At 34.8% G+C, this 17,411-nt stretch overlaps 1 protein-coding gene across 2 annotated transcripts in view; it reads right to left on the bottom strand.

Annotated features, from left to right (window-relative positions):
* DPH6 (diphthamine biosynthesis 6) overlaps window positions 1-15,902 on the bottom strand; it is a 139,021-nt gene extending 123,119 nt beyond the window's left edge. Inside the window, exons 1-3 of one of the 2 annotated variants that reach the window (XM_039843966.1) lie at window positions 15,816-15,902; window positions 12,277-12,371; window positions 7,612-7,805 (exon numbers count right to left, since the gene is read on the bottom strand). In XM_039843966.1, the coding sequence (XP_039699900.1) occupies window positions 7,612-7,805; window positions 12,277-12,371; window positions 15,816-15,838 (312 nt within the window). In that variant the 5' untranslated portion in view covers window positions 15,839-15,902. The remainder of the gene's footprint in view (window positions 1-7,611; window positions 7,806-12,276; window positions 12,372-15,815) is intronic. The other variant, XM_039843965.1, reaches the window with a different exon arrangement.
* Window positions 15,903-17,411: the final 1,509 nt, after the last annotated feature.

The following is a 17,411-nucleotide window of genomic DNA, read 5'->3' as shown; positions in this document are numbered from 1 at the left end:
TAGGCACTATAAATTTATGTAATAAAGACATTCCAAATTTAAAAGGGAAAGTCAGTATAAAAAGATCAAGATCTATCATACTGTTATGTGGCCACCAATAACGTCTTGTGCAACAATAAAATATAAAGACAACAATAATGAAAAAGTAATTCATACTTATAAATCTTGGTAATGTGTTCTTGACAATTAATGTCATTTAAAAGAGAATATAACAAAGACAAAGTAAGCTACAGATCTAAAAATGAAGGAAAAGACTACAGGACAGAAATGTACATCTAGGATCTTAGACAACACAACTCCAGAAGTAGACATCTATTAGAAGGTTTCTGAAAAATACTGGTAGTGTAGCCAGGAAAAAAGAAAATAAAGTCAATAGGACACAGATGCCAAAGACTGAAAAGCATAAGGAAAGAAATTTGAAACACAAGTCAAACATACTCAATACACTTTAAAATATATAGAGTAAATGATAAGATAGAAAGAAATCTATAGTTCGTAGAAGGACTACAAGGACATAAAAGTCAATTGGTGAATTTACAGAGGCACTGAATCAGGCACAAGATAAAACGAAAGAGTATATATGTGCATATGTAATATACATGCAGAATCATTGATGTCAAGTGGAGAAAGTTCAAGGTTGAAAAGACGATAATTTTGCTAGAATGAGGGATTTTCTAGGCTTTAGGGGTAATCTATAGATGGACTCTAGACTTGTGATAAGTTTACAAACTGTAATAATTGACAAATGTGATCCAACATTTTATTTTCAGATAGATCTTCCATCATGTGCTTTCTCATGCATGCTTGACTTTATTATCTGCAAGGGCCAGAGATGGCAGAGCCTCGATACAGCCACACCTGAGAGTCAAAATGACACTGGTCTGTGCTAATTCCCACCCTTCCTGTTTGGAGCCCAGAATCAATACTAGAAAAGCATTTCTTATGCCAAGGGACCAGGTTTAATGTCCAAAATCTTTGGAAGTGACAGGGCTTGAAGCAAGCTGTGCAATGCTGAAGAGCCAGGAGCAATCTGTACAGGGCAATGTGCCTGTTTAATTAGCACTATGTCTGGGTCCTCCGAAAATCTTAAGGCCATCTTATATGTTCCTCCCACTCCAAACCATTTGGATTTGTGTCAAGCCACCCAATGATCTAGGATTTGTTTCCCCTAGATCCAAAGTGAAAAGAGATCTACAAAGTAGTTTTCCAACATCATAAGCAGGTTTTCTAACATGCAGATACCAAAAATGATTTGAAAAAGTATCTGTTCGGTACTTTTATAAAATTTTCTGCAGCTAGAAATTATTCTTGGTATACTTAGTGGTTACAGTGCCAAATCTGATTGGATACTTTATTTTGAAAAGTTTCACTATGATGCCCATTCCACTTAAGCTTCTAAATGGAAAAACAAAAATAAAATGAATTTACCAATAGTTTTACATCATATTTTGTAACAGCATTGTGGCTCCTCTGCAATAGATAAATTATTATATGAAAAATAATTTGTTAAATTTTGGACTAATTTATTCAACAATACTTTAAAAGCCAGCCATCTGCCAGGAACACTGCTGGACACCAGAGATATAAAAATAAAGAGCACTGAGCATGTCTAGGAGTGCCTCACAATCTAGCAAGAGACAGCCACATAAACAATCCTATTAGTGTCCTGAGAAGCACAGTAGAGGTATAAACGAGATGCCACAGAAGAGACAAGAAGGTAAATTAGAGCTGATTTCATAGAAGGGTACAAATTAAGAAAGGGTTCTTCAAGAAAACGAAAGATAAGGATAGAGAAAAGCTTACGCAAAGACTCGGGTATGAAAAAGCAATACCCTAGAAATATAATTAGTTCATTAGAACTTGAACCCAGAAGCTTGTGTAGGAATGTCAGGATCAGAGTGGTACGATTGCAAAGGCCTCTTCTTAAAGTGTCTTTTGTGTCAGGTTAATGTGTTTGGACTTTATCTTGATAGTGGGTTATTTAAGCATGTATATAGATTAGCTGACAACAATATGGTAGAAGGAATAGATGGAGCTTAGGGCAATATTGAGGGCAAGTTGAGTAGTTAGGAGACTTCTGCATAGTACAGATGAAAAACCAGTAACCATGAGAATGAAGTCAAAGGATCAGATTTCAGCAGTCATAGAAATATCGACATGGCCTAGAGATCTGATGGTGGTGGTGGTTTGGGTGGGAGGGAACTGACGAAAAATGTAAGTCTGGTAGTGAGACCCAAGACAGACTTAGGTGGTGGGATAAATGACGATGTTATTAACTAAGAGGGGAAAACAGGAAATGAAGCAAGTTTGTGCAGAAAAAATAATGAATACATTTTGAACTTGTTGAGTTTACCATGCCTATATGATATCAGAGTGGAGAAATCATAAGCAACTGAATATAAAGGTCCTGGAGTATAAGCTTACTGTTGTGGCCCCAATGGTCAACTATTTTTGAAAATAGGTATGAAGGAAGAAGGAGAGGGAGGGAAGGGGGAGATATTAGAAAATGAACCATTTAGGATGGTTCTCTAGTTTATAAGCAGTTTAAAACCATTTATTTTCAGGAAACTTACAGCTCTTTGCCCCCATCTCACAGTTCACCCTTATACTAGCAACAGCCTGCTTTATAGTTGGAAATTTACCCTTCGCATAGTGAGTTCTGTCTGTTGTTTCCAAAGAACCAAGATACTCCATCTCCTGCTCTGGGAACGGTATATGATCTAGGCCTGCTCAATCAAATAAAATCATCTTCTCCCAAGAATGACTGGCTAATGAATGATACAAGTCAGGACACTGAGTAACAACAGAACATTAACTAGATTTTCCTTGGACCTATTTAAGGAGATGGGAACTTTTCCTACTAGATTGAACCACAAAGAATGTAACTGGCAGCTGCCTTCTAACTACAATGTTCCTAATTGAGAACAGAATCAACAGAAAGTAGAAGCAAGAGATAGAAATGAGGAAATGGGGGTAGGGGGCTTTGATTATATAATTTGTGTCCTGTATCTAGTCTACTTGAAGCCAAACTTATCTTTAGGTTATTGTTAAGAAATCCTCTTTTTATTTAAATCAGTTTGAGTATGACTTTCTGTTCCAAGTAATCAAAAGAATTAATTCTAACCAATACGAACAGTAAAGTGGCATTTGATGTTTACTAAAAATATTAAGTAAAAATATTAAGTTAAAATGGTTTAAAAAGTCAGTCATTTATTTATAAGGAATTCATAGTTATCAACACCAAGATACCTAATGAGAAAAAGAATATGAGGAAAGAAAAGTACCAAAGATTAGAAAAGGAAGACCAAAACTGAATATTCAACTTAAGGAAGAATATTAAATTAATTACATTAGAATAAAATTAACACAGATCTCTAGATCGAGAGAGTCCATTAAAATTAAAACAAATGTATATCCCCCAAAAAACAGAGAACAGAGGGGTGACAAAAATGGAAAGAAGATTTTAATTTCTTGAGTAAGAAAGCAGATGAAGAGAGAATGATAGCTGATAAATCAACAGAGGAAGTTATAACCTACTATTTTCATGAAAAAGAAGAAAGCCAAGAAAGGATCCAAACTAGGCTATATTATCCTGAACTCCAGGTATAAGAAGTTTAAGATATGAGGTTGGAAAATTTCTAAAGTCGAAAGTATTCACAGTCAACAACAATACATTTAAGAAAAGCCTACAACATGAAAGAGAACATAAACATTAGAAAAAAAAGACCACAAAGAAAACATTAACATTTTAGGGAATGAAAGATAATGTTTAAAATCTCTAATCTTTATTTTAAGGCTGTAGTGATGCTATACCATAGAAAGAGAAACAGGTTGTTATGAAAAAGGACCAATTCATAAACAAGTAAAGTTCTTGGCTATTAAAAATATGATTGCTAAATAAAATATGTGAGAAAAAAGAAGTGAAGTTTCATTCTAGGAGGTATAACATCTGAACAGTGAGAGTTCCAGAAAAAGGGACTAGAGAAAGTCGAAGGGAGCAAATTATCAAACAAATAATGGGAGAGCATTTGCCAGAGCCATCCTCCCACTGCAGTTCTATTAGCTCTGCCATATTTTGGTCAGATTTGACATCGGGTTTTCTTCCCACAAAAAAAAAAAAAAAAGGTCATAGCAATTCTAGGCTTCCCATTTACACAATCCTCTTTACAGGAGAAAGAGCTTATCTTCTGCCAACCAGCCAACTATCCATCATCTGCAGCTTCAGCTTCATTCTATTTGGTACAACGTAGGTTAACAAAACCACTCCTGATCCAATCACAATGATCAAGAGAATGGCAGGTTGTGAGTGGGTCACTTGGATTAACGTCATCCCTGAACCAACATTAAGGGAAAGAGGACAAGAATATGCTGCTACTCAATAGGAAGATGCAGAAGGGATGCTGGGGTAGCAATTTCAATGTCCAATATATTGTTATGATATTTTAGTATACCAAGCATAATACAATCATACAAGTTAACAGAGAGGAAAAACAAATCAGCTAAAAAGGAACAAATGTCACATCAACATCAAACTTTCTCATCAGCAAAATTCTAGAAGGCCATGAAGCAATATCGTCAATGATTTCGGGAAGAATGACTTTCCATCTAAAATTTTAAATTCAACCAATGTACCAATCAAATATGAGGGCAGAATAGGAACATTTTCAAAATGTAAGGATTTGAAAGTTCCTTCTCTAAGGAAGTTCTTAAAGATAGACTCCACTGAAATAAGGGAATAAATCAAGAAAGAGTAAGATATCATATCCAGTAAAAAGTGGCTCCAAGCCAGTGGAGAAAGAAAGAATATACTAATCCTTAAATATATTCTCTATAGAGATATGGTGTTTATAGGTATTTACTACATTGTTTATGTGACTTAAAAACACACACAGAATTTGAAAATTATTATATTTTCAAGAATACAGGTTATATGCTAAATTACTCCTGATGAGAACTGACGTGACATTTTAATATTAAAAAAAATCTAATGAATAAAATCTAGGTATATGAAAACCAGGTATTTTACAAACAGCTTGGGATATATCTATGTCATAACCACCTGATCTATGAAACATAAAGGCTTATTACAGTTCTATTAGTTTTCATAACTTCTATAAAAGTTAGTGAACTTTTAACTGTAAATTCCTCCAAATGTTTCCTACTTCTTTTCCATAATTAGCCAATTAAATTCTTTACAAAAAGGAACATCTTCTACTAAAAAATTAGCTCTAATATGGAGAAAAAAGTTACAAAAACATAAGACTGACTTACATGTGAAAGCCACAAAATTGAAACATGTTATAAATAAATGTTTAAAATAAAAATGAATCTAAATGCGTTCAATGCTCTATTAATATTCAAAGGATGAAAAAAAGCAGTTCCATATTTTTCTTAGAACAAGTGAAAACTTGAAGAATTATAGCTCTTCTAGACTCGTTTTTTTCCATAATTACTCAATTACTCATTAGAATTTGTGAGACCTCTATTGGAATCTTTTCACCACTGTATCACAAATGGATTTGACTATAAAAGCGTGGTTATACAATCTTTTCCATAAAAACAATATATTTCAGATATTTATGCCCTTAAAATATCTCAAAGTAAAATTAGTATTTCTACACAGGAAAAGAAGTAACTATTTAGTCCTAGACAACTTGATAACATCTCTTTCAACTATAGTTATAATTATCATGTACAAACTTCCAAAGCAGAAGTTGTCAAGATTTAACATTAGCATTAGTTTATGTCATAACTGACGGTTATATAAAGATAATGGCAAAGCATCCATTTCTCCAAATACAGCATGATCGAAAGGGAAATTTCTTCTTAATTACTACTAATCTGATCATTTTTAATTAAACTGATTAGTAATTTATTATCTTTCCCTTTGTTGGAAGGCTGTTATCATATAGCTTCTCCAAAGTTATCAGTTACCAGAGATTTTTTTAAAATCCAGTTACTCCTAGTGTGAATCCCATCATTTTGTAAAGCCAATTTATGCTAAAACTTAATAGTCTATTTCTTTATAATCTGAAAAAGAAATTTTGAAAATGCAGAATTTGCACTTAGTACTTTCTATCTCAGACTGCACATAGTCAAGATCTTAATTGCCTATACGGAGAGAAGACTATTAAAAGTGGAACTCTTATGCCTTTCCCCTTGTTTGATAATCAAAATAGTTGTGCTTAGCATGTATCTTCCCAAAGGGGGAAAAAAAACCCCAAAAAACAGGTCCCTGTGATTTCCTTTGAGAAGTACCTACTTCTTATGCTATCCAGAACTAACCAGTAAATTAAATTATGGAACTATTCTAAGTATTTCTTCTTTTAGTTTCTTTTTTAAAGGATAAATAAAAATGAACATGTTCAGACATAAAAAATAAGAAATATTTTAATAAAGCAAACTTCAAAGGAATTTAAATGCTCCGTATACTTTTTGAATCAAAATCCCTACTTGATATGAAGCTTTGATCAGCATCAAATTTAAATTATAGCATTGAAGTAGCTATTTGGGACTAGAAAATTTACATGACGCAGGTTCATGACTAACTTCTGAAAAGCTGAACTTCTCTGAAGAATGAGAAAATGAAATGCAATGTCCCTTGGCAGAAGAAGGGACAGAAATCTTACTTTCCTTTGTGAAAAAACTGTTAAGACTTCCAGGAAATATTGGCTTAAATTCTTTATTTCATTCAATATGTCTTATATGAATTGACTATAGCTGATTGGATAAAATTCATACTTAGGAAGACTACTGAATTGTATTCAAACAGTCTGCTATCAGTGAGAATTGTATTCAAACAGTTTGCTATCAGTGAGAATATAACTGCTTAATATAAAATAATCTCCATTAATTAACATGTACTGAGTATAGTATCTACTAGAAAAAGGAGCCCCACATTTTTCTAAGTTTTCTGTCTGGAGAAATTAACAATGAATATACAATGGCTGCCTAACTCTAATATACAGAGACTTAAGTATTTAATTTATACCTCTTCTACTAGATTTAAACAAGGCCCAGTTTCCCACTTTCTTTAGGTCTATTTAAACTTCATCATATCAAAAAGGTCTTGCTTTACCATTCCTCATCATCACTCTAATAATCTTGACTCTGCTTCATTCTTCTTCATAGCACTCTTCACCAGAACGAATTTATTTACTTGTTTGTTTGTTTATTTATTTTTATTGTCTCTCTTTCCAATGGAAAGTGAGCTCCAGTAGAACAGGACTTTGTCTGACCTGTTCATTGTCCTATTCCCTAGTTCCTATAACTATATACCAATGTATTCAAAAAATATTTGTTAAAAAAATGATTGAAAGGTTATCAGCTCCAAAATTCTAAGAAAAAAAACTTAGTTAAATATCATTTGACAATCCTGGGTACCAAACTATATCAAAAGTTATACACTCTTTAAAAAGTTAAATACTCTTTAATTAAAAGGTATAGTAACAATTTTTTTCTATCTAAAATGATAAAATATCCATTTTATCATTTTAGATAGAAACTATTACAACTAACCATTGTAAATTATTTATTATTAAATAATTCAGTAAATATAATTTTCTAAATTACACATTAAATTCAGTAAATGTAATTGGTTACTCTGCATACCTTAACAAGTTTCAAAAGCTCATAGAGATCTTCAACTTCATCCCCTTCACATTTGGTGTACACTCGTCCTGTATCCACGCTCCTTCCTCTTATGGTGCGGCGATAGAGGGGAAGAGCCATTGCTTCTGCATACAAATCAATGGCATGATGACCCACTGTCTGATACATGTAGCTATCCAGTTCATCTGACCCCACTGTAACAATTAAAGTGGGAATAATCAGTAAAACAGAGTGAAAAAGAAAGCAGATTTAAAAGTTTATCTAGGTTTTACTGCTTGGAGAGTAGTTAACACATAACTTAAAAACTATACTATCTTTCTCGGTATTCATGAAGTAAAATAAAATATTTGTCCTTAGTTGCATCCAGTTAACATCAGCTCTAGTCATTTCTACTGCTAATTACAAATACCATTATATATAAAATTTTAAAACTATATACACTAGATATTTAAAGAGAATTCTCTCCAATGAATTTTAACCATTCAATTAAAGATTTTATAACATATGTTTTTTCAAATAATTCAAGGTTATTCACGAAGTCATCTAGAGTTGTAGCAGAAAACCTTTCTTAAATATCAATTTAGTTAATAAGTAACAAATGTTTTTAAGAAAAAAATTTAGATGCTATATTTTATTCAGTACTTCAACAAAACATATACACAAGTAAATTCAATAGTATTAAAGCACTTACACAAGTGTATAGAAATATAACTTAAGCTAGTTAGCAACACAAACACTGGTGTCACAAGATTCCACACATATCGATATGGGTAAAAGATTCAAAACAGATGAATCACATCAGACTTTTTGGTGATGCAAATGATCTTAGAAATATATTGGAATGGCCTTTGTGATCTCATAATTTTATTTTTTAGAAAAAATAACGAATATACATAAAGATTATTTGCAAAGATATTTATCACAGCATTACTTGTAATAGATTAGAACTTATGGTATATTCTGAAATACTGTGTAACCATTAATATAACTTGAAGAGCATTTTTTAAAGTATATTCTGCAGAATAGAAATCCTATGAGATACTCAAAGGTGGATAAAAAAAGGATTCCATGGTCAAATTAGTTTATAAAAAGTTGAGGAATAAACCATGTTAAATATGTGCCTTTGCTGTAATTCTTCCGAGGCTAGTGTGTTTAAGGTGCTCCAATAAGGAGGACAGTATGAACTATCTCTCAAATTTATCTATCCACAGAACACTTACATTTCATGTGTTATTTGTATTCCAAGAAGATATCTAGGAAATGCTATCGTAGAATAACATGACATGGAAGATGTTCATAACATATTAAGTTTAAAAAAAAGGTTACAAAACAATTTGTTTGACATATATGCAAATGTGTGTATATGTATGCACATACGCCAAGCAGGTCCAGGCTTTCCTCTGAATGTCAAAGTATCCGTCAAAAGGCATAAAAAATGATATTGTAAGGAAAGGTCCCTTAAATAATCAAAACCATCAACAATATGCCATTGCATTTTGGCACTCTAGTTTTCTGGACCTACACACCAGATTGGCTTCCATGTACTGACATTATTTTTAAAGATCCGTCTACTTCTGGTCCCAGTAGGAAGTAGAGATACAGTTAAAGTTATCTAAAAATTTTTCAGCCTACCTTCCTTTCAAACTTAAACTGAACCTTTAAATGCATTAATTTTAAAAAATACTGATACAATCAAATTACTATATCTAAAGAACTTTGAGCTTCTTAGCAAGAAACATCCTGATGTTTGCATAATAATTAAAACATTTTACCGACTTTAAATACCTAGAAGACAATTTTCCTTTAAGGCTCCATTTAGTCCTAACCACAATGTAACTTTTATTAAGGGAAGCTACATAGTAATAATGGTATGAGATCAAATAAAACCAAAAGGCTCCACTGTTGCCTGAAGCACCTCAATTAACATGCCACAAAATTTCCTACTACAAATTTAAAGAGATGGTTTTATAAATTTTATGACAACTTCACATTATCCCCATTGATGGGGATAAATTCCTTTCCAGACTACCCATTGAAAACGCAGTGCCATGAATTCGCTGTAACCAACTTTACTCTATACTGGAGTCATCTCGACCAGTCATTTCTCATTAAGGTTTCTTTTACAACGGAAAAGAAGTTAATCAATGAATCATTCAATAATCACCAATTTCCTGCTGACTTTAAATCAACATTAGCTAAACCATCTCCATTTCCCAATCCATAGCCATCTATTCTCTTTTTCTACAATTACTATCGTTTCAGCTGATTGTTTCCAGCTTTTATTTCAAAATATTCCAATTCTATTTACTATTAAAATTTTTTCTCACTAACAATACCCTAAATAAATGTCTCCATTCCATTGTGGGGTATAAAGATATACTTTATTTGTCATCATAAACACCCTGCCATTAACACATGGAACATTATACTGTAATGATTCAGTACAAAGTAAATATAATAATTCACATAGAAAAACTGAAGACAAGACAGAAGCTCCATGGAGGGAAGTTTTGATTATATTATATCAAGTATATATTATATATCACATAAACATCTGCTTTTTAAATACCAAAGCTCTCAAGATAGAAAGTTTAAAAAACCCACTTGCTTGACTGACCACAAGGGATAAAGAAATTTCTTTACTTTGGTCATAGAACATAAGCCTGCAAAAAAATTCTGCTTTTTCTTCTACAATATAGAAGTTACAGTATAGTTCCCACTCACCCTTAGTCAGAGTTTTCTGTTTATTATTTAAAGTCCAGAAATAGGAGGTTATTTTCAAAACAACTCAATTCTAAAAAGCTATTGTTATTCACCATCTGAATCCCAGTGCAAAATCCTGGAGTGTTTGTTTACCTGACCCTCTATAGAACCTGTTCTAGTTCTTCCTATAAAATAGTTCTAATCTCCATCGTCCCACTTTACTTTCAGCATTATTTGGATCTTAATCATAGAAGGAAAAAATTCAAATACTTGACTGAAATAACTGATGGCTATGCCAGGGCTAATTCTAGTTAGTTCATTATTCATCTCTCCACCAATAAACTGAGTGAATGCCTATAAAATGCAGAGCTATCTCAAGTGCTGAAGAGCAATTAAGGGAACATAGAAGATATGATCTCTTTTCTCAAGAAGCTTACAAGCAATCTATTTGGAGATTAAAAGCAAAAACAAAATAAATAGAAAACAACTGTAAAATGAGGGAGGGAGGAAGGAAGGAATGGAAGGAAAGGAGGAAGGAAAGAAGGAAAGAAAGGAGGAAGGAAGGGAGAGAGGAAGGAAGGGCAAGAAGAAGGGAGTGATTGATTGATTGATTGATCGATTGATTTAGAGCTAGCTTCAGATTCAACTACATTTACTAACTGCCTACTTCATGCCAGGAACTATGATTCGTATTTTTATATACACGACTCTTTTTAATTTACCCCAAAATAACAGTAGAGCAAAAGCATGGAGTCTTGAAAGATGTTGAGTAAAGGGGATCCTAAAATACTAAAAAGATTTTACTAGAAGAGCCATGTGGTAACAAATTAACTTCCACAAGTGTTCTTCTCTTATTACATTTTAGCAGTTAGTATCTATAGTTATATGTATATATGGACATATATATATAATATATATAGTTATATAAAAGAGTCTAAAAAGCAAATTGGTATATCTTTTTCTTTTTTTAAAAAGTTCTAATTGGGAAAAAATTGTAACTATGTGTGGTGATGGATATTAACTAGACTTGTGATCATTTCACAATATATACATATACCAAATCAATATGTTGTATACCTAAAACTAATATAATGGTATATGTCAATTATATCTCAATTAAAAAAAAAAAAAATACTGTTGAAGGCTTAAGGTATCCCTCCCAAATTCTTATTCTGAAGTTCTAATATCCAGTATCTCAAAATGTGACCTTATTTGGATATAGGCTCACTGCAGACATAATTAGTTAAGATGAGGTCATCAAGGTGGACCCTTAATCCAATATGACTGATGTCCTTATTTAAGGAAGAAAATTAGACACAGATATGGAAAAAATTCGAATTGGGAAAATTTCACTAAGGAGAAATCTGACAAAAATAGCTAAAATGAGGTCTGTGGATTATTTATGGATGTTCTTGCTACCAAAGACAAATAAAAAGTAGAAATTACTTTATGCCTTTCTCAAGTCTCAAATTTAGCTTACATATAAGATGGCTAACTTGGATCTTTTAATAATAAAATTCATACATTATCATTTACCAATGATAAATATGATATATTATCAAATATCAATATACATCTTACCTCCTAAGCTCCTAGAGGCTATATCTTATTTACCTGTATATTGCCTCCAACAATCGGAAATGTGTTGAGGTGGAATGACAGTACACTCTGAAGTACAAGGGTTCAAGTCTCAGCTCTGCAAGTTTGCTGTAGATATTTTAACTTGGACAAATTTATAAAACTCTGAGCCTCAGGATCCCTGTCTAATAAAACTCTATAGATGTTCTTATGAGGATTAAAGGATATGTCATGGAAAATACTTACCACAGAACTTAGAATCTAACAGGTGCTAAAGATATAGTAGTTCCTTTTTTTGTTTTTGCATACTGTATATAATAGAATGTAATTATGAAGTTGGAGTTTCAGTCATTTACAGAACTTCCAGTAAAGGTATACACTTACCTTGGTTTTCAGCTGGTCTCAGATTTGCTAGAGCCACAATCTGATGCCCAGCAGCAATGCACTGCATCATATTATAACAGCTGTCTTTCCCACCACTAAAAAATAGTAAAGAAATAAATATCAGGTTACTGACCATTAGTCAACATAGAATCACTAGATATCAAAATAGAACACATTATGTATTCGCCTTTACAGAATATTTGAGGGACTACCTTATAATTAGAATGCAAATAAGCCACAGGTAATTTTCACAGTATAAGCAAACTGAGCAAACTGATCTGAATGTCTAAGGTTGTTACTCATAAGAGCTTATGAAATTATATCATTATAACAAATACTATTCTAAACAAAATATAACTCTTTGGTTTGTGATAGTAGCTTTACTTAATATATAAAGTGCTTTGCAGACTAAATGATTTGCTTATATTCCAGCTAGAAACTTATTATATATACTCCTTAAATGAAATTCTCCATGAAAAAGTAAAAGAAAAAAAAAAATCTATTCTGTTCCACTGTATGAAATCTAACAACTGGCCTCCATCACCAATTAAAGGATCAAATTAAAGATCTGAGATCCAATCTAATAACAAAGTATGACATATTTGGTGGGTTCAAATTCCATAGAGATAGAAAGCAAAATGCTGAATTACCCTGATAAACATCAGTGTTATCAGTACTTCATCTTTTAGTCATCACTGTATGATGGCAGGATAAGGCTTGAGCACAAATCAAATTAACAGGTTGAAAAGAACTTCTAAATTCTGATAGCAAATCTAACTCAGGTAGAGGCAAATCCCTTAGTCAAGACAAGTGGTACTGCATCTATAACGAGGCTGAATGGCGACCTCCATGCTATTTTGGTTTCATACCATTTCTCACTACACCTGTTTCTTCTTTTCTTTCATTATTGCCTCTCTTCACTTTGTTTTCCACCTGGTTTCATTTCCTTCCAATCTTTGCTTAAGATCTTCAAATGTACACCCAGGCAATGTTTAGAACTATTCTTAGCCCAAGAAACGAAGAGACTTTTTATCCTAGAGGCCTTATGCAAAGCCCAAGAAACTAAGAGAGACTTTTTATCTTAGAGGCAGGCCTTTTTGCCTTATTTCCCAACATTTGTCTGTCTCTATTACATTCTGATCAGTAATGACTATCATTCCAGAACTTCTTAAGGGGAGAGAGAATGTGGGGACCAAAGAGAAGTTATTCATCACAGTCTCTTTCCTCAGATTCTGATATTCTCATAAATATGATTCCACAACTTCCCCTATTGACCCTCACTGTTCTGTTTCCACAGGACAAAGGGACAAAAAGATTTAGTTCTTTAGAATATTTAGAATATTAAAAATTAAAGGGTATACCTGCACAATTCTAATTCTGTACAGTATTAAAGATTAAGGGGTACATCCTCAATCAGAACTTAGCCTTATAACTTATTTTAAAATATACTTTCAAATATGGCTTTAAAATAGCAGTTCCCAAATTGTGTCCTATGAAACATTACTGTCCAAATATTCTAAGAACAAAGGTTTTCAAGGAGAAATAAGTTTGGGAAATACTGAATGTCTTACCACCAGGAATGTCACAAAGCACATTAGAATATGTTATGTGAGAAGTCCCAAAATCAGAATTTGTTTCCAATTCTGGATACTAAGCTAAATTACTCAATGTGCTGTGTTTACAGCTTCATTATAAAATTAGAGAATGGCCTAGCTAATCTTCAAGGTGTCATTCAACTGTAAAATTCAATAAGTCAATCTTTTGTGTATTAGAAAAATAATCTTTATGGTCTGAAGATATGTAAGAATCTTGGTTTTACTTATTCCCTCACACACACACACACACACACACACACATATCCCATCTCGTATTTCAGTCTACACACACATCACCATACACACACATGGATTACAAATACAGTAGATTCACTGTATTTAACTCTATACATATTCAAGTGTATACGTATATAAATGCATGAGTACTGTGTATGCATTCATATTCATATATATGTATTGTTATGTATTCATATTTACAGCATGACTCCTAACATTTATAAAAATCTTAGTTTAGCAAGAATTTTCCAACAGTGCCTTAGATCATACAGTTTAGCAAAAAATTTCCAACATCGCCTTTTTGTAGTAGTTTGCTTTTTTATTATAAAAGTAATGTATGCACATTACAGAATATTTATTGTAAAGGATTATAACAGTCTTCTCTTCTTCCCTCCAACATTTATGAGTCTTCAGTCGATGTATCTTTAATGGTTAAACTTTTGGCATATTGCACATGGATCTGAATTACTCATTCCCTGGACTACTTTTTGTTATCGAGCTCGATCAAATGAAGACCACAATGGTCAAAGGTTAATCATTCACTCTACAAAAGAAATTCACTGAGTAACGATACTTTTTGACATTATAGTCGCCTAAAAATGGCACTGAAATAAAAGAAACTGGAATATTCCAGTTGCTCCGGAAGTGAATTCGAGTGTTATATCAAGAGTCCTTCATAGGTCACTACTGTCAGCCAATAGCAATTACTTAGGGCACCCAACAGTAACATGAAATCAATGGGAACATGAAATCAATGGGTTTACCAAAAAAAGTGCATGGCAGTGGTGTAGCTATTCTATAGAAATCTAAATCTCATCAAATATTCGACTAGTCTAAATTCCTTTTTTAATCTTGTTATTGTGTTCCCTTTTGCTTGAGTTTAAAGACTGAGTAAAAAAACTTTTAAAGTGGCTTGTCCTTGGCTGTCATAGGGCTTTAGACACCTAAATATGATGGATTACTATAGATTTCAAATCCCTTTTGGAATATGGAGTGTTACCATAAGATCTAAAAAGCAATTAATGAGTGTCCGAAGAAACAGCAACTGGATCTAAGATAAAACTGGTACAATTCCATGTCTGTCCTTGAGCACCAAGGTAAAACATATCCATGTCATAAGCAATCCAGACACACGTGGGAGGCAGGGGAAGGACAGGTGGACCTTTGTGGGAAGGGGTGGGGCTGTAAACAGCCTAGTGTGGAAGGCAGGACCCGGAGGGCAATCGGTAAGACTGACGGCAACTATAGGAGAGGATGAAGAAAGCCAGAAGGAAAGGGATAGGGTGGCTGAGTAGAGCCAAGCAGTGGTTCTCAAACTTCACTGCCCTTTACAGTTTTTAAGAATCCGACCCCCGGCCGCGTCAGACTACTTAAAGCAACGCTCTTGACTGTGAGACCCAAACACCAGTAGCTTTTTGAAGTTCCCCAGGTGAATCCAATGTGAATCCAAGTCTGAGGGCCAGAAGGGCGGAGGGGCGGCGACGAGCACAGAGGAGGAACGCGAACTCAAGACGACGGGACCAGCCAGGCCAGGCAATAGCCCCAAGGCTCCGCCTCTTCCTTTGGGCGGGAGACGCCAAGGCCCGGAGACGCGGCTCCAGCACAGACACCCTCTTTTCGCCGCCAGCGGCAGGGGCACCTCCCGCTGAGCAGAAAGGGACTGGAGGCTGGCAGAGGAGGAGGAAGGTGGCACCAGCGCCGCATTACCTGATCAGAGCCACGACCCTCATGCTGGGCGCAGTGCGCGTGCGTGCGGCGGGCGCGGACGGGAGCCGTGACGTCACGCCGCCGCGCCCAGCCTGACGTGCCGCCGGGCCTCGCCCGGGTGTTCGCTCCGCCGCCTGTCCTGTCCGCCCACCGACAGTGTGGTTTCTGCGGCTGCCTGTGGAACACCTGGCCGCGGAGGATACGCCACACTGGAGCCTTGTCCCTGTGGCAGGGACATCCCGGACCAGAAAAGAATGGTGTTTAGGCATGGCCTAACCACCTAAGTAAGGGCACTGAAGCTTCCAGGGAAAAGACAAGGTCCGCGTCGTTAAGCCCAAGCACCGTGGCACTGGGTTTGTGTAGGTACCAAAATGTTCAAAAGTCACGTATGCTGCGAGTTGAAACACCTGTAGACGTGCAAAGGGAGAGGAAGTTGCCCTTACTTCCTTAGCCACCCTCAAGAAACTAAGTGTATCTTTTAGGGTTTTTTTTTTTTAGTTTATATCTAATCTGTCCTCCAAATCTAAATCTGGAGCTAGCCAGCCTTGAGATTTCAAGGCTGCCTGTGGTTTTAGCCCTTTGTGTAATGTGGACGCTGAGAAGCCAGTTAAGGCTCATCACCAAAGAGCAGTGGCCTTGCGGAAATAAAATCTAGCTTACAAATTAAATCAAGTATTTATTCAGTGTCTTAATGTACCAGACACTGTTTTAGGCTCTTGAGATACATCCATGAATAAAACAAGGATAACTCTCATGGAGTTTATATGGGGGCTGGGGAGAGCAGACATACAGCTAAAATATATATATAGTATTTTAAAAAGTTGTAAGTGCTATGGAAAAAAATTGAGATTGAGAGGGATCAGGAAGGAGGTGGAAGAGCAAGTTGCAGAATTAAATGGAGCATCAAGGTAGGACTTACTAAGAAGGTGAGCCAGCGTAAAGAGGAGAGTTAGCTGTGTAAAGCTGGAATGTGCTCTACACAGAAGAAAACTAGAGCCAAGGCCCTAGGTGCTGTGGATGTGGGGAAGAAACTTTCCTCCACCAGCTTCCATTTTTTTTCGGAGTCTAATATTAAATCTATGTGAGACATTAACAGGGGACAATAAATTTAATTACACACCTAAGAATGGAAACCCCACATACATGAATGGTTCAGAGACAGAAAGGAAAATAAGGTATATGCGACATTCTGAGCTAAGAATGAGAGGTAAGTCACCTTGGGGCTTCAGAAGGTCATTGCAGGATGTTAAGAACAGATGTTCAGTAATTAGTAGTTTGTCCTGCCATACAGATCAGTCAAAAAAGGTTATCTCTGATAATATTATTGGCAAGGCCCCTGATTCAATTTCTTCAAGGTAGTTAAGGGGTGGGAGGTGAGCAGGGGTTTCTCTTGAGTTTCCTTTCGCTCAAAACAATCTGCATCCCACAGAGGCACATCTACAGAAGACTCGTTCTGAACCCCTGCGGTGTATAATGTTTTTGTGGAAGAACAAGGCCAATCAATGTGGCTAGAGTACAATGTGCAAAGCCAAGAGTAGTGGGAAATGAGGTTCCAGTGATGTAGGAAGAAGATCATATAGGGTTTTAAAAGTCATA

Source organism: Pteropus medius, unplaced genomic scaffold (genome assembly GCF_902729225.1).
Source record: "Pteropus medius unplaced genomic scaffold, Ma_sr-lr_union100, whole genome shotgun sequence".
In the NCBI taxonomy this organism is placed as follows: Eukaryota; Metazoa; Chordata; class Mammalia; order Chiroptera; family Pteropodidae; genus Pteropus; species Pteropus medius.
This window is presented reverse-complemented; position numbering and strand designations above follow the sequence as displayed.